Source organism: Thunnus maccoyii, chromosome 19 (genome assembly GCF_910596095.1).
Source record: "Thunnus maccoyii chromosome 19, fThuMac1.1, whole genome shotgun sequence".
Taxonomy (NCBI): domain Eukaryota; kingdom Metazoa; phylum Chordata; class Actinopteri; order Scombriformes; family Scombridae; genus Thunnus; species Thunnus maccoyii.
In genome coordinates, this window is record NC_056551.1 from 23,782,945 (window position 1) to 23,806,426 (window position 23,482).

The 23,482-nt window shown below is 41.0% G+C and overlaps 1 protein-coding gene across 1 annotated transcript in view; it reads left to right on the plus strand.

Moving 5' to 3' along the window:
- Positions 1-23,482, plus strand: part of ap3b1a (adaptor related protein complex 3 subunit beta 1a) — a 64,552-nt gene that overhangs the window by 39,597 nt on the left and 1,473 nt on the right. Inside the window, exons 23-26 of the mRNA XM_042395340.1 lie at positions 5,896-6,124; positions 12,173-12,257; positions 12,949-13,046; positions 15,073-15,211. Coding sequence (XP_042251274.1) covers positions 5,896-6,124; positions 12,173-12,257; positions 12,949-13,046; positions 15,073-15,211 — 551 coding nt within the window. The remainder of the gene's footprint in view (positions 1-5,895; positions 6,125-12,172; positions 12,258-12,948; positions 13,047-15,072; positions 15,212-23,482) is intronic.

Here is a 23,482-nt window from a genome sequence, read left to right on the forward strand (position 1 = left end):
TAATTTGTTCATTTGGTGTCCATCAGGCGGGCGCCAGCTCACCCCCTCCTCCTCCGTCGTCTCCCTCCTCGCCCCTCTGACCTTCCCGTAGTGGGCGCTCTGGGTTCACATCTAATTATGAATCAGCAGAAGGACCCCCGAGCTCCAGATATAGCAGCCCCTGCCCTCTAAACCTCTCGCTGCCACTCAAACTGCAGAGGTTGCCTCTTAAATAGGAATAAATGCCCACACGGAAACAGCCAGTCAGTGCACCGGTCTATGCAGCCAGCGGGTAGTTTGGGGAATGGTTGTGTTTTAATGCAGCTGTTGCAACATTTCTTTGCTTATTAGTTAGTTTTAGTAACTATGTAAGTGCAGGTTTTTGTCTCTGTGCCTGTATATTTATTTATAGGCATTTTATCCTGGATGGAGAAGTCCTTACTTTTTCCGTCCACTTCCTTTTAATCATTGTTTTTATGCTTTTCCGAGGTGACATTCCCGAGTTCATGACAGTGATCCCTCCAAAAAAAACCCTCTATTATCACATGTGTGATTCTTCTTCTGTGTCTAGAACAATTACTTGATCACAGCCAGAAGAGGTTTTATTGTTTTCATCGTCTGCCGCAACAAGCGAGACTTCAGCTTGTCTCAACAAACCACTTAGCTGTTATTTACTGTAAATAAGACCTGAATTTAGGTCTCAACCCTTGATTTTTGTAAACTGTAAACATGATTATGTTGCCATGTTTATGCCTACATGAACACATTGCTGTCATATTTTTGCAGCTTGTTTCTTTCAGTAAGTATTCACATTCACAGTTTTACGTCAGAAGTATTATCAGCAGAATGTACTGAAAGTATCAAAAGTACTGATTTTGTTTTCAGTGTGTTTCAGAGTGTTTTAATATTATATGATTGTGATTATTATTAATGATGTACTGACATGTAATCAGCATTTTGATGTTAGCTGGTCAGGCTGTAGCTAATTTTAACTACTTTATATTATCATATTATGTTTTGCTTTACTGTAAAAAATTCTCCATCTTACAAAGTAATAATTATTTAGTTATTTACTCCTGTCTTTTTTCTTAAAATAATAATGAGTGAATCAATATCAATATATCATTAGTGTTAGTTTATGTTTCATATAGAAATCAACTTGTTTCTAGAATTTTCTAGAAATAACTGTAAGAATCTTGCAATAAGCCAAAATGATGGATTGCAAGAAAAAAAAACCTTACTATACAATCTGTGAAACCAGTTGATATGATCTCACCTCTATGGCAGATATTTTCACTTGCTTTGGGACTCAATAAAACAATGGACTACAAAGTATATTAATATTTTCCTCTGAAATGTAGTAGATTAAAATTATCAAGTAGGAGGAAATGAAAAAACTCAAGTAAACACCGGTTTCGCTCATGTCATTCACAAGTACATTACATACAGTATGTAATGTGATCCATGAGAGCAACAAGCATCAATAATCTCACATGATTCATGTACAAAAGTGTATTTACATGTCTCTAAACTTTAAATGATTTAGCGGTCTTAATTTAAATGTCTCAGAAAGACGTTTTGGACTGTGGTCGGCTCCTAAACTACTGTCTGTCTCTGCATTTGCTTCTATTAAATAGTTTCACACTAACACAAAGGAACGAGTGACAGTTCAACAATACTTGCAAAGCTAGATGAAGGACACCACCGTTTCTGAATGTTAGCTGTCTATTATTGCTAATGTTCTTTAATGGAAAATTTCGAAATTAATCATTTAAGAATACCTAATTTACTGACAAATTGGCATAAATGAACTAACCTCTGTCTGTATGCGCTGGAGAGACTTCTTGTTATATTAAAGTAGTTCTAGATGGCTGTAGTAACATTTATTTAATTCAATTTGCAGTCAAGGTCTTTGTGACGCCCCTCAATTAATTGTCATCTCCTGACTGAAGGGAACAATTAGGCCCTAAAAGTCAAACACATGTCCCTTACCTTAATCCTCACAACTCTTGTAGGGCATAATGAAATCCTGTCGCCGCTGTTGCAGAGAGACAGTGTCTGAAAAAAAAAACAGAAATGGATTTTCAATATATGCCCATACATCTCTGTACTCCCCACACCCCCTTTCTTTTAAATTGGCCGTCTTATGCACACGGCACAAGGCTGCCCGGCTCCGGTTAGCCCCTTTTTGAATATGTCAGCGGGATTTTCAGGTCATTTGCCAGAGAGGATGCTGGGAGCGTTGCGTCCGGGCTCTGAAGGTGACTGGTGTCTGTGTCATCCATCACAGGAGCTTCCTTTAAGTTGATGCATAATAGAGCCTCTCAATCAACTTCCTCCCTCATTGTCACCTCCCGCCTTCCTGTCCAGGGTGGAGAATGGGAGCCAAAGGAAAAAAAAAAAAAAAAACAGAAAGGGAGACTGACAGAGAAGTCAAGGTTACATCCCTCTTCTTCTCTTATTTACACTTGAGGTGTTATGGACTCGCGCTACGCAACAGGGCAACACTAGATGGAAAGGGGTGAAGGGGCTTTGTGTGGGCACTTGTGTCAGGCTTTAACTGTCCACTGTGTCAAATTGGTGATAATAAGCAGTTTGAAACCCTGTCTGGTCGCCGTTCCTTCCCTCTCGTCGTCGCCGCCGCCTGCTCGGGGCGAGGCGACAGACAGGACCTTGAAGCAGGATGTGTCTGTCAGGGAGGTAAATCTCTGTTGTGATGGGGTGGCAAACATTACGGCCAGCTTTATCGACACCGACTGCTCTGACACATCCAAAAGTGGCCCAATAAATTTGCAGACTGGCGGCGGTGTGACGGGCGCTTGTGAGGGCAAAGCAGCGTTACAGCACAGCACAGCAACAAATGTTTGTTTGACCTCCTTTTACGGGCGCTTTGGCGGTCCTGGCACTGGAGACGCCGCTCGCCTGTCAAGGGGACCGGGGGAGGGATTGTGTTGTTGATCGGAGAGTTTATTCTGTATCTGATGTGTCAAGGCCTGGCTATTGTCTTGTTTATACTGGTGCCAGTATGATACCCAAACTGTGGCACTCAGCTCCAAGCTTATTCATTCTTACTGAAGATTTTTATCTTTTAAAAACGTGTCACAAGTATGTTTTCTTTTTAGAAAAATGCAAAGTAATTTCCTAAAACAGTTGGACACTGTAGTTTTTAGGAAATGTTACTCAAACAAGAGTAAATGGTGAATTTGTTGGGGACTATTTTCACAGGTTATTATTAATTTGGTGCTTTATTGAGTATTTATGGCAACAGGACTGTGTATGTTTGATTGACTTAAAATAAATTTGTGTTTTGTGGCTCAGTGATGTCACTGTAATAGTTTTTAGCCTATGAATGGACAGTTTCAGTCTGTTGGCGAGTCAGTTCACCACTTTGGTCCACACTGAAATATCTCAACAGTTATTGGATGGATTGCAGTGAAATTTTGTACAAACATCCATGCTGCTCAAAGGATGAATCTTGATTGCTTTGGTGATTCCCTTGACTTTTCATTTAGCACCACCAGCAGTTAAAAGCTTGCACTTATACAATGAAATATCTTAACATATGCTCAATGGATTTGCACAAAATTTTGTACAAACGTTCATGGTGCTCAGATGATGAATCCCAGTAATTTCGGTGAACCCATAACTTTAGTACCACCACAAGATTTACAGTCGTTGTTTTTGAGTGAAATGTGTTGACAACTATTGGATGCATCGTCATTAAATGTGGTCCCCTTCCGAACGATTGATAATAACTTTGGTGATCCCTTAATTTTTCATTTAGTGCCATCATCAGGTCAAACTTTTAATTTGTCCGATACTTTTATGACAAAATACCTACAAAACTATTGACATTCACATCACCATCAGCTGTAATTTGTGTTTAGTGCTAATTAGCATGCTAACATGGTGAACATGGTAAGTGTTATATCATCAGCATGTTAGCATTGTAAGCATTACTGAGTAGTTAGTAGGATAAACTAACTGTTGGTTTTGGTCTTTTAATAGTCTTTTTTGGCAATGAGAAAATGTAGAGTACTTTACCTAAATATATGTCTAACATAAGCAAAGTTTTCTGATTTCATGATTAGGAAATAGAAAAGAAATTAAAAAATAAGTAAACAGGATTAAAGAAGATTCAATTTTCCAATACTACATTTTTCAATGGCTTGAATGTTGGTGAAACAGTAACAACTTTTATGATAATTACTTATGTTTAGATCATTTTCTAAGTAAATTTTTCTAACCTTTTACATAAAGTGACTGTTAAACCTGTTGCTTTTTTCATGTCTTGCTGCTACAGTACAGTGATAGCGACTGTTAGATATCTGCTGAACAACCTCGACCTCTGAAGTGAACACACTGAAACTCATCTCCACAGCTCCTGCTGTATGTCAAACCAATTCTTCATCCTCACACAGCACATGATAAGTCAGAGGATGCCTTGTACATTTCTCACCCGAGTCAGAACACAGTGGCAGTACGTCCAGCTTCAATAAAACAATGTACACTGACACCACTCAACACTTTGAGCTGTCATGGCTGCATGTTTTCACAGCGTTTCTTCACATCATATTCTCAGTCATATTTAATTAGCTTAATTAGTTTGTACACCTCGCTTAATCATTTAAGTCTGTTATTTACAGAATCTTTTTTTGTACCACTGGTTGACTTCTCATATAACGCTAGATAATATGTCATACTCCTTTACCTCTTGACTTTGTCACTCTTTGAGAGTTACAATTGTTATTTTATAGCATTTTGAGGTTTGAAATAGCAATTTTCAGAGCTCATGTTTATTTGCTTTTTGATGATATACATATGTGTACATGTTGGGTCCGTGTTGGGTGTATGAATATGTTCAGGCTAAGTGTTTTAAAGGGTGTGCAAAGGCTGTTTCTGTCCTGATGTTTTGAACTAATTAGCGCTGTCACTCAAGACACAAGAACCTCTGACTTCTATTGAAGAGTGAAGAAACTACTCAAAGTCGGCATACTTTTGTGGTGATTTTATTAGTTTGTGGTAAGCTTATGCATATTCTCTGATTATTCTCAATATTTAACAGTAGAATATGTATATCGTGTTGTTTGGTGTTGTGTGGGCCCACCCGCCTTATCTTTTTAACAGGAGCTGTCAAGTGAAAAGCTGAAAGCCGCCACGTGTAAACAACGTTCATCTAAGTAACAAGATGTTAATTTTTAGGAGGGAAAAAATCCTCCACCACCACGTCCACCTCCTTTTCTTCTCTCATTCAAACGTAATGCAATTTCCTGCTTCTGAAAAGGTAAAAGCTCCTTTTTAAAAAGGCCTGCGAATGGCGGGTTTGGCCCATGCAGGCTCTTGTGTTTCTATTCATTAGTTTTTTTTATTCAGCCTGGTTTGACTGAGCATCCAGCCCATTTCCATCTCACTGGGCTGATTGAGGACATATCTTAAATGGGCTCCTCTTTACCCTACAGAGTTAATGAAGGGAGGTGTGTGTGTGTGTGTGTTTGTTGGGGGGTGGAGGGGGGGGGGGGGGGGGGGGGGGGGATTTATCAGCCAACCCTCTGTCCCACTCCACTCAGAAGTGGTGCTTCTCTTGCTGCTGATTGGACACAGTGAATTGCACAAATATAGGTGATGGAAAGACCGGAGATTCTTGTATTAATCTGTTCTCTTGTGTGGATGCATTTGTGCTGTAATGTACGACGCGTCCCTGGATGTAGTGTTGATGCGGACGATTTAATGCTTCTGGGCAATGTTCTGTTTCTTCCATCTCCACTTCTGCTTTCAAGCTTTTGTTTCTAGATCCAGCGCTGTTAATTTTACCAGGATGTCTGCACAAAACTGCTGTGCAAAATCACACTTAACATCAGTGTTTTTTGGGGTTTATCAAATTAACCATTACTCTCTGCCTTTCATATGTTCTTCTAGGTCACCACTCCGTCTTTCGGTCCTGTGAAAACCTACGAGCTGCTTCACCATATGACAGGAAAAGGCCTGTCAGCGAAGTACCATTTCCCCAGGCAGCCCTGTCTGTACCAGCCCAGTATGGTGGCTGTACAGGTCATACTGACCAACAGCTCAGACCACAGCCTGGAGGAGATCCATATAGGAGACCGGAACCCAGCGAGCCTCAACATCCACTGCTTTAACACCATCGGTGAGTATGAGTGCAACACAGGTCAAATATTCCACCGCCAACTCATCTAAGACCCTCTTAAGTAGTAAAAATATGCTTTTTATGTTCTTAACAAATTCATCTAACAAGTTAATGTAGAACATCACCTGTCAGACGGTGCCGTACAGTAGAGATGGACGATATGGATATAATATTCTATCACAGTATTTGTGGTTTTATATTGATATATCAATACACTCACCAAGCACTATATATAGGAACTCCTGGGCAATCTAATAAAGTGTTCCTAATATTTTGTCCACCTCATTAACATACATGAGGGTGGCAAAATATTAGGAACACTTTTCAATATAATAAACTCCAGTACACAAGTCTTAAGTAGGAACCAGTGGGCTTAAGAGTAAAAGCCTCAAGATAAACAGTATAAACAGTATAGTGAGATCTCTCTAAGTTCACAAATTTCACAGCACTACTCCACTCGTCCTAATGCAAAAGTTCTCCTGAGATACAATTAATCCACGAAGAAGAGAGTCCTATCCTTTAAGCCTTTTGTCATAAAAGGGAAACATGAAATTAAATAACGTAAATCCCACATTTGTGTATCTTGTCTACACAAATTGCTTACAAACTCCCCCATCAGGCTCTTGGAAACAGTCAAAATGGTTTTCTCCAGCTGTTTGCATTTTTCGGAATGTTTTTTTGAGCTCCTCATCGTCTGTAATTGTGGTAAAGATGTTGGAAGATGCTTTTGACCCGTTTTCACTTGTCATAAATGTATTTCCTTTGTGACAGTAAAAGACGTTGCATGAGCTGTAAAGAAACTCTTGGAGGTTAAACTGGAGGCTTTTAGGGCTGACTAACTCTTAAGCCCAGTTCACACCAAAGTACTTGCAATACGCTGGTCTGTAAAACCTGCCAGTTTACACCAATGAGATAAGATGAGATGTTGTATCATCTCCATAGCAACAATTCTTTATACTTCTATTCTAACTGCCGGCTTTTCAGGCTTTTTTTGTAGCTGGATGTAAGTTGTATTGTCTCAATATATGAATGAGGATAGTGATACTTGCTACAGTTGCAATTCTAGTATTGATGAAACGGCAAAAACATGAAAAAAATGAGAGGCTCTCTTATCCTCCATCCAAAACTCTGCCATTTCCATCAGCTGACAGTTTACTGACTTGACCAGCTGACTTCACTACGAGCTGATTGGCTGTTGAAACAGGTGACGTGCCTTATGTTCGAGCTGAGACGGGGCAGTCCACACTGCTGCAACTTTTCCCTGCAATGTCCTAAAACGATTTTGTCTCATCGTGAATCTTTGGTCTGAGCTGGGCTTTAAAGACACTACAAACAGACTTGAAGACAATCGCTAGTCTAGCAACATTAAGGCTACAAACAACCCATAATGCCTCTCTCTCTCTCCATTTATAAGCAATATCTCATCTTGTGAACTAATTGTTTAGTCCTTGAGTATTAGACGACCGCCACTTTCTCTAAAGCAATTTCCAGAGAAATATTTAATTATATGTTCGGGCCAATAAGGTCATTTAAAATTAGAGAATTATGCAAAGTGTGATGAAAATGTTAACCCTCTAGGGGCTAGAGGTCTTCTGGTATTTCATTTTCTTCTGTTTTCTAGTCCCCCAAAATAAGCCTGACTGTTGTAGACGCACATCATTAAAATGTTTGTGGCTTTAAATCTCCCACACGCTGTCATTTTCTCTCTTTCGAGGATAAATCTACTAGCCTACTATTTCTGAACTTGCTGCTAGTCCTCCAGTCACATGTTTGGTTATAAGTGGGTCAAACTCCAGCATGAACTCAGTTTTGTATTTGACAATTTAACGTATTATACTACACAGTTGTGTTACTTTAAGAGCCACATTTATTTCAATCTGAGCAGTTTTCCTTGTCGCTCCTGGTCCTTCAGGATGGCTTTGTGGAATGTCTGCTGCTGTACCTCTACTACGATTGTTTTCTCAGACAGATATTAAATGATTATTATGTTATCAAAAACCTTTAAGCCTGTTTGCTCTCAGCTCAGCAAATAGCCAAATAAACAGTCAATATTCCTCCAGCTAATCCCTGTTCATGAGTATCGATCAGGACAAAAACACACTATCTCCATATTTCTTGTCACTCTGCTGTATGATCTCTACAATCAGTATAAGACCGAGAACAGTGCTCCCTCGAGATTTTCTCTTTCATGCACACACAAACATGCGTACACACAAACACACACAGCACTGCTGTGCAGTGGAGCACATTAAAACTGTCAATTGCAGGGGATTGATTGGGCATTGAAGGAACTCAAGCAGCCAAACAGTGGGTAATTTGGATCGATTGAGCCCAGCTACTGCGAGCTGCTGGCTGGAGTTGGCTTGGATAAGTTGAAGCAGATGAATACAGACAAAGCTTTATGTAGTGCTGTTTTGTGTACAGTATGTTAAGAGAGAATACATGACAATCAGTGTATATTTCATAAGAAATATTGCATGTTACCTTTGCAAGATGTATTACTTTATGCTGCTGCTGATCTCCAAGTGAAAGGTTGTTAACCCCATACTTTAAATTTTAAAAATGAAAAATTGTTGCTTATTAATTGGAAACAACATCTTACTTACTGTTACCAGCTAATACTGACATGTCCTCTGCCTTCAATACTGCATACATAAAAATGTGAACTTCATGCGGTTTGAAGGATCCTTGCGGTCTATCACAACTGAGGTATTATTTTTGTAGTTTTGGTAGTCACTCCAAATGGTAGTAATTACATTTTAAACATAAATCACTGTTTACAGGCTCAACTTCCTGGTTCAACTTAGATTTACAGTAGTTTTGCATGCAGTTTTCCTGTGAACTGAGGTACTATTACTGACATTATGCATCTGCTCACCCCAAATAAAGTTTGTATACAACCAAATCACATTTATTTAGCCTTTCATTATTAGCCCCGTTATCCCCATGTTGCCATTGCAACAGCTACTCTTCCTTGGGTCCTTAGAAAAAATAAAATGTAAAGTAATGGTACAATACTAGTTTGTAATATAGTCAGCAGTACTGCAGCATACACCCAGTCTATAAATACAATAAAGCACAATAAGCTTCCCTATGAACTGACTGACTGCTTGTGTTTCTTGCCGTGTCGGAGACTGGTAGCAATTACTTTGAGTATAATTCTATTTCCACAACAAATGATGCCCAAAGCTATGAAAATGAGACTCAAGTTGTGACAAATTGGAATTATTTTCATGAATGAAACTTAAGTAGAGCATAAAACGAAATGTTATGACCGCTTCTGTTCCCTGAAAGAGAAGAACGAGGTACAACACATACAGTATGGGATATCACGCCCCTGCACGGCCTGACTGACCTTACGCCTTCATGGCGTATGTGAGGCCCCGCCTTTACATATATACATCCGTCACCACCGCTCAGTTCGATAGCCGCTGTTCACCGAGCCCAGCTGTGCTGCAGGGCAACTTAGTGTTGTACCTCGTTCCTCTCCTTCAGGGAACAGAAGTCACAGTCATAACATTTCGTTCCCTTTCAGTCGATTCACTCTGTACAACACATGATATGGGACATGTATTCACGCCCCGCAGAGCAGCCACTGAACTGGAGTCAAACCTCCAGCACTCTAGTGCATCATAGACCCAGCAGAAAGGAAAGAATGTCACCAAAGGGGCTGTTACATCCAAATGGTAAAACCGAACAAAAGCGTTCAGTGATGACCATCTGGCTGTAGCACAGATGTCACTCACAGATACCCCAAAAGTCCATGATGATGTCATGCCCCTGGTCGAATGTGCCCTCTCACTGTGAGACAACGGAAAACCTCTGCTGTTGTAGAGAAAGCTGCTGCTTAGACAGGGCTTTGCTCCTGGACGGTTAGCAGAATGGACAAATAACTGGTGGCGGAGGAAAGATGCATCATCCTGGTCAACCAGCGCAGCACCGGCGGCACACTGGCCCGATGATAAAGCTTCCTGTTCATCCTCTGATAAACCATGTATGTCCAACAAAACGCACAGGACTTGGTCTCCTGGCGTGGACAATCCCCAGGCAGACAGGACATGCGTTGTGCTGGTCCTTGTAATGCAAAGAGAAGCCGTAGTCCTGAGGACAGGGGCAGACAGGAGACTTCTTCACCTGTTTAGACTTGGTGCTCATACCGAGACACAAAGCTCATGGATTAAACAAACTCAAAATTAGCACTCCGTGGGTAGCCACACTCACCAACTGAGACAGCAGTGGCTAACACCAACTGGGGCTGTTAAGCTAACTTTGAGTTGGTAGTAGCCTACTGAAGAAACAGAGCTAATTAGCTGTAGCTAGCTAGTCCGATTGGGCAGATGTGGTCTTCGAGAACTGAGAGATGATGGACCGATGTATATATGTACAGGTGGGGCCTCACATACGTCACCACAGATCATCTGCCTTAAAGGTGTGAATAGATCTTTCTTCAGTCAGACCACGTGGGGGGCCGTGATATCCCAAACTATATGTGTTGTACTGAGTGAATTGACTGAAAGGGAACCATATGAATTTTGTTTGTATGAGTCACAAAGTGGGAAGTTTTTTGAGTTGAAACAATCTGCCAGTAGATCACATGACTACTTGTATGTGAAAGGCGTTGCTCATAGTAATGCACACATAGTGACGATCAACTGGCGTCCTTCAGCTCATTGTTAACTGTTCTCTCACTGGTTTCATCAGTGTAGTTTTCAGCTGAAGCATGCAGCAAAAAAGTTCTAAAAAACCAACCGTACGCTGTTTACCCAGCAACCAAACATCAGACCAACAAAGTCAGGGACTAACTGGTGAGCATAGTGAAGCATTGAGCAGCTAAAGAGACAGATATTTTCCTCAGGAGTTGGTAGAGACAACATATCTAGTCAAGATTAGCTAAAAGGAGAGTGAATATTGGACTTACATTCATCAGATGGACAGAAACACAACTGAAAGCTATGTTGCTCCTTATCTGCTGGATGTGTAGATAGGCAAACATTTTTATGTTATATAATACTTTACAGCTGATTTTTTGAATCTCAAATCACATATTTCTTTTGAAGACAACTTGTTGTTACACCTAATAGTATCTAACTATTTACAATTTGGCACTCTATTTTAGAACAAATATTAAAATACCAATAAAAGGTTTTTGTTTTTTTTGTATAAACTTTGCCGTTGGAATAAAAGTCATTAGGTCCTTGTTGAATCCTCACACCTCAGTGGATATTGTTATTATTTATTCATAAAATAAGCAGCCTCAGATGGCGTTCTAAATAGTTTATCTTATGGTTTATATCGACACAGAAGACTAGGGAAAAGTAAACAGAGAAAAAAATAAACGTGAAACTAGAAAAATAGAGAGGCTGTTAGAGAAGCTGTGAAGTGCCGGATTGGAAGTGAGTCCATGATGGCTCTGTTTTCAGAGGCTTTCCTCTGGAGCTTCGGCTCTTTTCTTCTCTGTCTGTAGAAAGAGTTATACAGTAAAATAGCCCTGCTCCACGGAGAGAGAAACACAGGCCGACTGGAGAAGCGTGGAGGATGTTTCTGTCTGTGTTCTTCTCATCCTTAACCCCCCCCCTTCCTCCTCCTCCTCCTCCTCCTCTCAGCTGTCCAGACTCTCTCCTCAGCATTTTTTTGGCTTTACTTAACTCTGTTTCTAGCTCGCGTTTCGCCCGCTCTGTCTGTCTCTCTCTCACTCCATCTCTCTTGATGCTGATGCTCTCTTTGACAAGCCTGTTGTTTTGGAAATATGCTAGTCCTTCATGTGTTTTTTTTTTTTTTTTTCTCCCCGAGGCTGGAGGTGTGGGGAATGAGATTGAAGGATAGATTTCTCACACACGGTGGCCTTGCTTTGTGAAGTAGAAAACACAAGTGGTGTGGATGCCTGTCTGTTCCACTCTGCTGATGCTCCCCTCCTCCTCCTCCTCCTCCTCCTCCTCCTCCTCCTCTTCTCTCCCTTTGCTCCATCTCTCCCCACGCTGCACACTGTGCCCTTGTCACTCACTCTTCCTTTTCTCCTCTCGTCTTTCCTCTCCTCTTTTCCATTCTCAGAGCGGTTGGAGCCAGAGGCCTCGGTGACTGTTTCCATGGGTATTGACTTCAGCGACTCGACACAAGCAGCCAACTTCCAGTTGTGGTAAGACAACTTGACATCCGCTCATATTCTCTTTCTCCAAGAGAGAAAGAAAATAAGGCCGACTAGGTTCTCATCCTGTGTCTCCAGATTCATCATCACATCTCCTTTACTTGTCTCTTTCTCTTAACTTCATTTGCATCTTCTCTTACCTTTTTTTTCCCCTCTCTCATCTATTCTTCGTTAATTCTCCTCTTCCTACCCGCTCTGTGCCAGCACTCCCAGGTGACACATCAGCTACAATTGATCCCGGTTCACTGCGATAACAATTATTCCTCCAGTAATCAGCCCCAGCCCAAATCAACTTGCTAAATGCCATCGGCACCACTAGCTCAGCCGATCAATAACCTTATCAGAAAATCTGTTCGGGATGGGGGAATCAATCGGCCTAAAATGCCATTCACAGAGCGTGGTTTGCAAGACAATCAGAAGAGAAACATTTAATACACAAAGCATTTAGCGCAACACACAAATGCACATACAGAGAAGAAATACACACATTACACCATAAATGTCATCTTCATCTATTCAGATGAAGATGAATTTGACCTCAGAGCTGAAGGAATTGAGGTTTTTTATGTATTTTGAGCTGAAACATTTTCTTGCAACAAGTTCTAATTTTACAAGAAACCTCTCAACTCTTTCTCTTAGATACATAAGTCACTATTCCTGTGCTGTTGTTCTCGTCCCTCAGCACCAAGGAGGATCAGTTCAGTGTGTCCATCCAGCCTGCAGTGGGAGAGTTATTATTGGCCAGTGCCATGACAGAACAGGACTTCTCCAAGGAGCAAGGTGAGTTGAAACTGAGCCATTTTGCATCAGTGTTTGCAAAATAAAAACAAAAAAATACTCATGTCAGAAGATTACAGCATGTTGAAAATCATTGTTCATTAAATAAAAGTTTGAATTTGAAGGTTTTGATACACAAGACCAGTTCTGAATAATGTTTTGTGTTTATTGGAGCTGTACATAACTATTTACTCTAAAATGTTGCAGGAAAATAAGAGAAAAAGGAAGGCAGTACCGTAATTGAACAGGTTGTTGCAGTGTTTGTTGAAGTTTACACCAGGAGTAAGTTGAGGACTGGTACAGTGTTGCTTTTTTTTATTTAGTGTAGAATTAAATCAGTGACAGTGGAAGAACTAATTTCTTTGCTTTTCTGTTTTCTGTAAATGAAATTTATGTTAAAGTTTGCCTGGTGCCAGAAAAAAAAACAACTTAAATTTACCCAAATGATATTTATATTCTCACAAATTGACATCTCCTCTAAATATTATGATTAAAGGAAAACAATGGTGATGTTCTAAATTTTTGTTATTTTCAGCGAATCCGATGGAGACGCCAAAACCAACAATGAGTTAATGTGTCTCTCGATACTTTCCAACTTTCCTTCCCTGTCTGTCTGCACTCAGCACCAATCTCACTGATTCCTACTGAATGTCTTTAATAACAATTTAAAGTCTCATTTTTTTTAAAAAAGGACTCAATAATTTCCTAAAACTGGGTGCTGTAGTTTTTAGCAAACGTCACTCAAACAGGTGGAAATAGCACATTTTTGTTGGGGGACTATTTTCAGTTGCGGACTGATACACATTAGGTAGGCGAGGGAGTATTTTTACAATAATGAGACTGAAAATATACAAAACAGCTCTAATATTGATTGTAATCAGTGTCACCCAGTGCAGATCAATTAATGGTTGGTTTTAGTCATTGATAAATAAAAAATAAAATAAAAAAAACATGGAGAATATCACCAGACTCGTATTTTAAGGTGTATAGATTGTTACAGATGAAGTTGGGCAACCTCATTTCACATTTTGGAGACAAATGTAGGGGTTTAAATCTTTAATACGTGTACATTTGTCTTCTCTATCTCATGCAGTATTTTTAAATGATATTTTGAATAAACCGTACATGCAGGTAAAATAAATTCCCAGTAGCCTGCTGCCTCTAATAATAAACCTGCTCTGCTCAGCTTTGTCATTAAAGCATTTGAAAGCTTTCCTATTATGAAGCACTTTATGGTGTTTCCCTACATAAACATACAAAGAACAAACGCACACACACACACACACACACACACACACACACACACCTGTAGAGCTGCATACTGTGGCAGCTATTGAGAGCTGAGAGCGTACTCATATCCAAACCATCAGTGTGCTTTTAAGTGCCCACTAAATGCTGCTTCTGCCTTAATTAATCTTCATTTGCTGTTTTTTTTTTGAGCTCTACTGAATACACCTCACTCTCAGACAAAAAAAAAAAAAAGGGTGGGGGGATTGAACAACTTGCTTTGCTGGACGCTTTTCTTTCCAGCAAATTGCTGCTTTATACCTATTGAGTGAAGTTAGTTAATTCTTTCAGTTAGCAGCTTTTTATTATATTTGCCTTTTAAGACCTCTTTTATTTCTACCTAAGTTGTGCATGTTTATCTCTATTCTTTCTTTCAAATCCTTGCTCATTACCAAGAGCTCAAGAACCGGCCCCCTGCCTTCAATTGAGTCTTTTTTCCCCCCCCGACTCTATTTGCATTATTGAAGGAGGCGCCAGTTTATTGTTCAGCTACCCTCATTTTAGCAATCATCAAAATCTATTTCATCACGTTGTTCTATCACAAACCAGGTCCCACTCTTCTGTATGATTTAGGTTACAGGTCATTTCTATATTATTCCCAGCAAGCCGTGGGAGTGTAAACATTTCTGGTATATATTTAATCTATTGAAGGTAAAGACCAGGTAAACAAATTGAATTTAGTAACATAAATTTAGCTTCAGCCTGTAGTTTGATGGCGAAAACATTTTTTGCATCCAAACAGGTAAGCTCCTGGGTATGAATGAGACCTCGGCAACCATCACCATGGCAACAGCAAACACCTCCAGCCAGGCCATCAGCAAGCAGGTCCTGTCTGTGGCCAACGTAGGAGAGGTTTCATCCAGCCAAAACAACCTCCACAGGTGAAACGTCCAGAAATGTTTCTAATCTGGTTCTTTATCTCCCCGTTCAGCACATCAGAGCTCGTATCTGAAGGAAGGTCCAGACAAATTTACACAGTGTCTTTATATAAGTACTGTGATGTTCTTTGTTTTTACCTTTTTTCAGATTTCAAGAAAGTTACATGTATGTTAATGCAATCTGTCATTTATCCAGATTATTTATGCAATTTATCGTTTCCTGACTGACACACAGCTTGATGTTTAAAAGGTAATTGAGGGTTTTTTAAGAGACAAATATGCTTTATCCAACTGTTATCATTATAGTGGAAATCATTCAGGTTTAATCGTAAACCAACCAAAGACTACGAGACTTTTGACGCAGCATTTCTCACTAAATGTCAGGTGTTTCTTGTCAGCCATTGAAAATGTGCCCTAACAAGGCAATAAAGAAAAGAGAGATGATTTCACTACTAATGACACAACTCACAAAGATCTAATGAACACAAACAGGTCTGATATCATGCCAAAACTGCTGATAACAATAAATGAATTATCAGTTTGATAAGGTGTCAGTGGATTCAGTTTATGTATCTGAAGATTATGTTAACTGAAAAACAAGTATGTCACTAGTCATGCTGTTTAAGACTTTATTTAGTTTTGTCGTTGTTGTAATTAGAAGCCAGACCGATGTATCAGTGATACATCTGATAAACTGATAAATCAGCTGATATTAGCTCATTGCTGATAGGCTGGTATTGATCTGTATGTTGGCTGATAAATAACAAGAAATAGTGGAAAAATTACCAGACAGCACTGACAGTTATAAAATCACTGCTCAGTATATACATTGGTCCTAATTCTTCACTCATTAAAGAGTCTAAGTCTGCCTATGAAGCATTTATGTAGTTATAAGCGTTTATTAATATAGTTTTCAACAACTAAAACTCCTCCTGTGGACACCTACAAGAGGAAGCTACTGTATAAACACGTACTGAATGACAGTAAAACACAGTTGTAATAACATAAAATCCTTTAATCTGCTTACAATGACATTGCCTTGTGTTATAAGCCATTTATTAAATGTTTATATATTGCTATAGGAGGACATAAAGTACTGTTAACATCTTATGCTCTTGTTAAAAAGAGAAATTATTTTTTAAAAACTCAGATATCACTATAGTTATCTGTAAGCAGCCTCCAAACTGTAGAAACTGAACCAGTTACATCTGGTTGTGACTGCTGGTATGAACTGCACAGTCTTATTATTATTCATGTATTTGTATTTTTGAGAGTCCTGCAGTGTTTACCTGCCAGGCTTTGTTGTTAAAACTGTGTCTGCTGTCTCCTGAGATTTGACCAGAAAAAAAATCTTAAAAACTTAAAAATGAGAACTGACACAAGATTGAGTTCTTCACCAACTGACAGCGTAACTGTCTCCAATCCACCGAATCACTACAGAGTCAGTCTGGGCTTATATTTCAGCCTAAAACTGGGTTACATGTTGTTTTATGTGATGTAGTAGAGCACATTAGTCTTTAGGCTTCTGTAACGATACTCCTCCTTGTGAGGTTCACCATGAAGACTCCAGCAATATGAGATCAGAGCTGTAATGATTAATCGATTAGTCGATCGACAGAAAATTAATCTGCAACTATGTTGATGATAGATTAGTCGTTTAATTCAGTGTTCAAGCAAAAATGCCAAACATTTAATGGTTCCAGCTTCTTCTCCTTCTCTTAACATAGTAAGTTCAATATTTGTGGGTCTAAGACTGATTGTCAGACAAAATAAGATACTTGATGACTTCACTTTGGGCTGTTTTATAGATGTTTTATAGACCAAGCGATTAATCGAGTAATCGAGGAAATAACTGGTGGATTAATCAAAAATGAAAGTAGTGTTACTTGCAGCTCTATTTGAGATTATGCAACGAGGACAATAATTATTAATTGACGCGTATCTTCATATCTGGAAGGTAAGTAAATGCAGAGATCCTTAAAATCTTCCTTTGACTGCAGTTTAAACTCCGTTTTCATCTCTAAGTTGTTTGTTCTGTCTGAGGACGAGAAGATGAATGTGCCTGCGTGCATGTGCCAGTTATAATTGTGTTTTTTACGTGGGCTTCGGTTAAACCGTGTTGTATGTGGGTATCAGAGAGTGAAAGTGTCTGTGTGTGTGTCCCGTCCCCCCCCCCCCCCCCCCCGCCCCCCCCCCCCCCTGCCGCCAGCCTCACGCAGACATGCCAGGGGAATGCCCTGAGAAGCCTGGCTGTGTAATTGGTGTACACAGAGTGTGCTAATGAGCTTCCTCCTCTGTCACGCACACCCGAACACCTGATAGATAATTACACCTCCCTCTCTCCCTCTGTTTCCTGCTCTGTCTCTCTCTCTCGCTTCATCTCTGCGTCGTCGTCTCCCCCCCCCCCCCGCCCCCCCCCCCCCATCTGTCTCTCCCTCCACGCCGCTGTCTCTCTTTCATTTCCTCTTTGTCTTTCACTCCATCCCTCTGCACCACGCTCTGTCCTCCTCCTCCCGTCTGTCTGTCTGTCTGTCTTTTTATTACTTTGCTCTGTGCAGACATCTCTCCATGTCTCCGTCTCATGTGTTGGTGATCATTTCTTTATAGATTAAGGCCGGAATAGAAACGATGTTAAGCGAGTGAACGAAGGAAGAATGTAGGATAAATAAGAGGACAGTGAGGAAGTCAGAGTGGGAGAGAAAAAAAAAATAAGAGGGAGACACTTGCACAAGGGCACAGAGAGCTGAAAGAGTGAGTGGAAATCAATGTTAGCCAGTGGGAGAGGCCCGCGACCAATAAGCCCATACTTCATTCAGAATAACCGATAGCTCAAACGACTCCATGCTATCAATCTCTCTCTCCTGCACCTGTGACGGCAAAAAGAGGAAGACAGTCTCCCAGTGTCGCCCTGCGGTCTTATCATGTAGACACTTGTTTCCATAATGTCCGCCGGTGTCCTCATGATAACCGGCCCACACCACACCTGTCCTTAGCTCCCTTTACGGCGTCATGGAAACGATGTTACTCGCTGACAAAAAAAAGCCTCAGGGCAGAAAGCAGAGTCTGATGCTCGATGTTAGTTCTCCAGGTTTTATTTATGCTTTCGATACAGAGGCAGTGACTGCGCAGGTTCTGGTTGTTATCTACTTTAATATGATTATCAGATAATTAACTGATATAATTATTGTTTTGTTCTAATTAGAGTCGCAACAATTATTCGATCAATTGATCAGTCAGTCAACAGAAAATGTATCGCAAATGTCACCACGGGTGCTGGAAAATGATGATAGGCATCTTTCATTATTTACTGATATTTTATACACCGAACAATTAATCGATTAACCAAGAAAGTAACCAGCAGAGTAATAAATCAATCAATTAGTTATGATTACTCTTTTAACTACATGACGCTGGAGCAGTTTGTTAATTTTATCCTCCTTTTTTTTTGGTTTAGTTTTGTGTGGAAATCGCTTCCTTTTCCTTTTTTTTTTTTTCATACCTGCTGTAGACCAACTGAAGAAATTTTACCACCCGTCAACTATATTTACTTTACTATTTTAAGGCTTTATTTTCCTCTTCCTACATCCCAACCTGCTCCTGGAGACAAAACAAAAGTGCAACAATCGATTGTTTATTATTTTTTACAATTCATCATTTAGTTTATAAAATGTCAGAAAATAGTGAAAAGGCCCATCAAAGGTTCCTTCAGTCAAAGATGATGTCTTCAGTTTGTCCTACAAACAGTCCAAAAACCCAAAGATATTCAGTTTACAGAGCAGGATTCCTATTGGTTAAATCTCATGTCACATGTCAATACCAGCAGCAAACCTTAACTGGAAAAAAAAAAAAAAAGATATTATGTTAACAGTGATATAAAACAAAGAAAAGTAGCTAATCTTTACATTGGAGAAGCTGGGACCAGAGGTTGATCGGCATTTTTACTCAATAAAGGACCGATCAACTAATTCAAGATTCAAGAAACTTTATTGTCTGACACATAATAACAGATATTCCTCTTTGACACGGATCAATCACAGACAAATGTAGAAACAGTAAAACAGTAAAAACAAGTTATAAATGCAACATCACTACTGTTAAAAGACAGATTTAGGTGTGAATATCTGCATGTGCCTCGTGTGATTTACAATCATCTCAGCACTGTTTTCATGTATCGCTGTTTCACATACTTTAAATAACACACACACACCCAGAGCAGAGCGATCGATCCGATCGGATACACCCACTGAGAGCTTATCGCTGCGGGGCACTCTGCATTAAATGTGATGTGTGTGAGGTGACCTCCATCCAGGACCCCCTCTATCTCTCCTCTGATCTCCCCAGAGAGAGAGAGAGAGAGAGAGAGGCCTCTCTAATCTGGCTAAGATCACACAAAGTATCTGCCCTCCATACGAAGCTTAAAGTATGACACAGTTCACAACACATCTTTCACGCGCTTTAAACTGACCTCAGGCGGCGCTGCATGTTATAGACCGCAGTTAACAATGGTTCTGTTTAACAAAGCATCAGCCTGCCTCCCTCTGCACCTCTGCACTCCCCTTGTTTATCAGCAGGGTGCAGCACTGCTTTTTCTCAGGTGTTGAGGCGGAGCGGATGGGAGGGGGTGGGGGGAGGGAGAGGAGGGAGGGGGGGGGGGGGATGCCACTGAAACACAGAAATTGATTGCTGGAAAGGAGGATGGCAATAAATCAAGCAGGAAAGCAAATGTAGAAAACGCTGTTCTTGTTTATGTCTAAACAGGCGGAATAGAATAAATGTGCTCTATTTTTCAGTCCGTTTGAAAGCAAATTTGATCGAATTTTGCATGCATTGCCAATCCCTCCGGTTAGAGCCTAATTTTCAAAAAAAAAAAAAAAAAACTGAACCTCTTGATTTATAAGCTATGCTTTCTCTTTACTTTGCACTTTGATATAATTAAATTATGGTTTTCTAAACACTGTGAATTTTCCTCTTTTTTCGGTGAAGTTGATTCTTGTTCCTGCTTGAAATTTAATTGGCTATCATTTATTACCTGACTAATTAAACGTCTGGTCTCTCCGTTATAGATTGCTTCAGCAGACACTGTTGCTTATGATCTGTCTTCACTTTACGTGCAACGTGTACTGTAAACTGTTGTAATGTGGGTTATTAACAGACAACAATGAAGATGCAACATGCGAGGACGTCTTCCTCGAACCCTCGTTGAGTTAAATTCTTCTTTTTTCTTCAGTCGTCCGTTTGTCCTCTCTCGTACCTCCGTCGTCCGTCCGCCCCTCCGCCCTCTTGCCAGTGCAGCGCTGCGATGTGTCCGTATGGCCGAGCTCTGGAGATGCGAGGAGGGTTCCTGCTTCTAATTGGGGCTAATAGCTCTGGCCATCTGCCTGGTCTGAGTCTGCTCGCTTGTGTTGGGCTCTGGTCTGGCCTCACTGACCACTCAGTTGAAGGACACTCCTCCACTCGTCCACCTGGCCAAGAACCAGGATGGAACAATAGCATCCAGCTGCAGCCGCCACACATTTTACCCTCCGAGTTTCTGATTTTTGTTGAGAACATGACGCATTTTAAGTCTGTTGGTTTTTTTTTTTTGTACCTGAGCGGCTCGTTTCCAGAAAATCTAACACGGTTGAATGTTTACTTAAGATTCAGAGGGCTGGTGTACTATCTGCGGGTTAAGTCCTGCATTCTCGGTTGTTGAGCCCAGTCCTCGGCGGCCTGTGTCCTCTCTGCGTGAGGGTGAATGTAAAGGTGAAGCCCACACTGTGTTTGCAGTGGCAGGTGGAGGGGAGGCAGATGGCACACACAGGCTCTCCGCACTGAGGAGAATCACAGATAATTGGAGAGTGATGCTTAGCTGCAGCCCTGCCGATCGATGCCAATCCGCCTGCTCTAAGTCCAGGGGTTATGCTTTGCTTTTCTTTCCATACACTGCAATTAATCCAGTGTTTAGCCCAGTATGTGAAGAGTGCAGGAGAATACCAATGACCCGTTTAGGGCCCCGCTCGTCCTTAATCTTTCCTTTCTAGTCCTTTAAAAAATGCACCGACGTGGCGTCAGATCCAGACGCGCGCACACACGAGCACAAAACTGAGAATATTCAAAGCGAATACGCTCGGAAATCAAGCGCAAATCAAAAAACACGCTCTTGTTTATTTCACTCGCTCTTATCACCACTACGTGAACAAAGGCCCGCAGCGGCGTCTCCTGAGACGAAATGAAAGCAGCCTCGGGGTAGTGTTAACTGGCTGAGTAAATGATAGATTTATATCCTAAATCCATTAGCAAAGCCACAGGGACCACATAGACACCTTAGGCGGCTGACAGCGGGGGCGAGAGAAGGGAACCGGACAGGGACGAGCATGTTTACATGTGTGAAGGAGCACATGGAAACACATAAGACTTCTTTTTTTTTTGGTGCATAAATAGGATTAATGTGGTTGCAGGTTTTACAGGTTTGAATGAAGCGTGACGGAGGACACATCCTGAATTTCTACTGTTAGTAATTTGGATTAATACATAAACCCTGAATTATTTAGATAAGCGAGAGCCGACTAAAGAGGTTGGTATTTTTTTTTTTTTTTTAGAGAGAAATTAATCCTCCTCTTTGAATGGCTTGTGTTTCCTGCAGAAGTGGCTAATATTTTAATTAAAGCCGAGGAGGACTCTCTCTCTCCTCCCTGAGAGCTCCCTGATAAACTCCCTCTCCTCTGTTGATGGTAATTTAGCAGCTCCCCTGAGACGCACCCAGACACACTGGGTTTGTGAGCCAGCGCCGTTTCATTGTGTATGCATGTCCCCGTAGTGGCCCCCCTCCCTCCCCCTCCTCCTCCTCCTCCTCCTCCTCGTCTTTAACGTGTGCGTGCTAATTGGTGGACGTGCTCGTTGTAACCGCCGCGCAGCACGCCGTCGCAGCGCTCTGTGACAGCGCCTGTCCACAGGCCGTCCTGCGGGGGCTCTTCACAGGCTTTAGTCAGGCCTAAGTGGGGCTCTTTGTGAGCTGTTTGTCAGGCCTAAGCAGGCTGCCACAGGGGGTCTTTGTTGCGGGGATGTAGTGCTAAATGGAGGCAGATGGCTGGGAGTCCGCCACGTGAGGCTCAGAGATGCAGAGGGCCAGAGGGGGGGAGCGGGAGAAGGGGGCCCAGCTCGGCTCTGTCGCCCTCAAAGAGGGGTCACGCTGGGTCATAGCCCCTGTCTGCCTCTTGTTAGCACTCTCAATGGGGACCATGTGCGCCCAGATTTGCCCCAGGTCTGCAGGGACGGTATCCAAGGAAACGGTGGACTGAGAATTCTCCCAATGGCCCAGAGGGAGCTGGTGGGACGGGGCATCCCCCCCCCATACTGGTCCCAAAGCTCCCACACACTCATGGACAGCCACAGTCCATAAAAGCAGGCTAAACTGTGTTTGACTGGCAGGAAGGGCGTGTCTCACCCCTAATGGCTCTTTAGTCAGCTGGATAATAGACTGTCTGTTGCTCTGCTCTCTATATTTCCTGTCACATCGTTTTCCGTCTTTGTCTCACTCACTAATTTAGGGTAATCACAAGGTGTGAGGTGTTAGAGAATTTTCTAACGTGAGGATTTATGGCTGTTGGGGGGAGTTAAGTGTGAAGGCTTGTGGCTGTGCAACACATTTATCTCTTTTTTTTTAAGGTGCCTCATGTTTGTCATACATGAACTATTTATTGATTCCAGGTATTCATATTTATTAACGGTTCCCAGATAAAAGTCCACACTGAGTTAAAGAGCCTTTATTTAAGCTGCACCTTCTGCAACTTAATTTAAAATTTAAAAATGTGGTTTCGTCTTCAGGAATTTAAATCACAGCTGCACAATCTGCCTTCTCAACTAACTGTTGATGTTTTTAGAGTCTCAGTCTCATTGAGTTGTTTCAGATTGGTCTTGTTTTTATCTAGACAGCTTTAGGAAATCTTATGTTGTTTTCAGTATGTAATATTTTATATGACTGCAGTATTTTCACTCTTATATTTTTGTGTTGTTTGTCTGTACTCATCGTTGTCGCTGTCTATCTGGGTCAGGACACTCTTGAAAAAGAGATTGGTAAACTCAGTGAGGGTTTCCTGGTTAAATGAAGGTTAAATTTAAAAAAAAAAAAAAAAAATCTTATTCATGATACAGTGTTGAATTGAAAAGGTGACGTATCAGAAAAATGACCAAATGTTTACAGTTGAAGTGGAGACTGCTTTTACTGATAAGGAGATTACACATGAAATAATAAGAACAGAGACATCATTTATAAATAATATGTGAATAAATGATAGA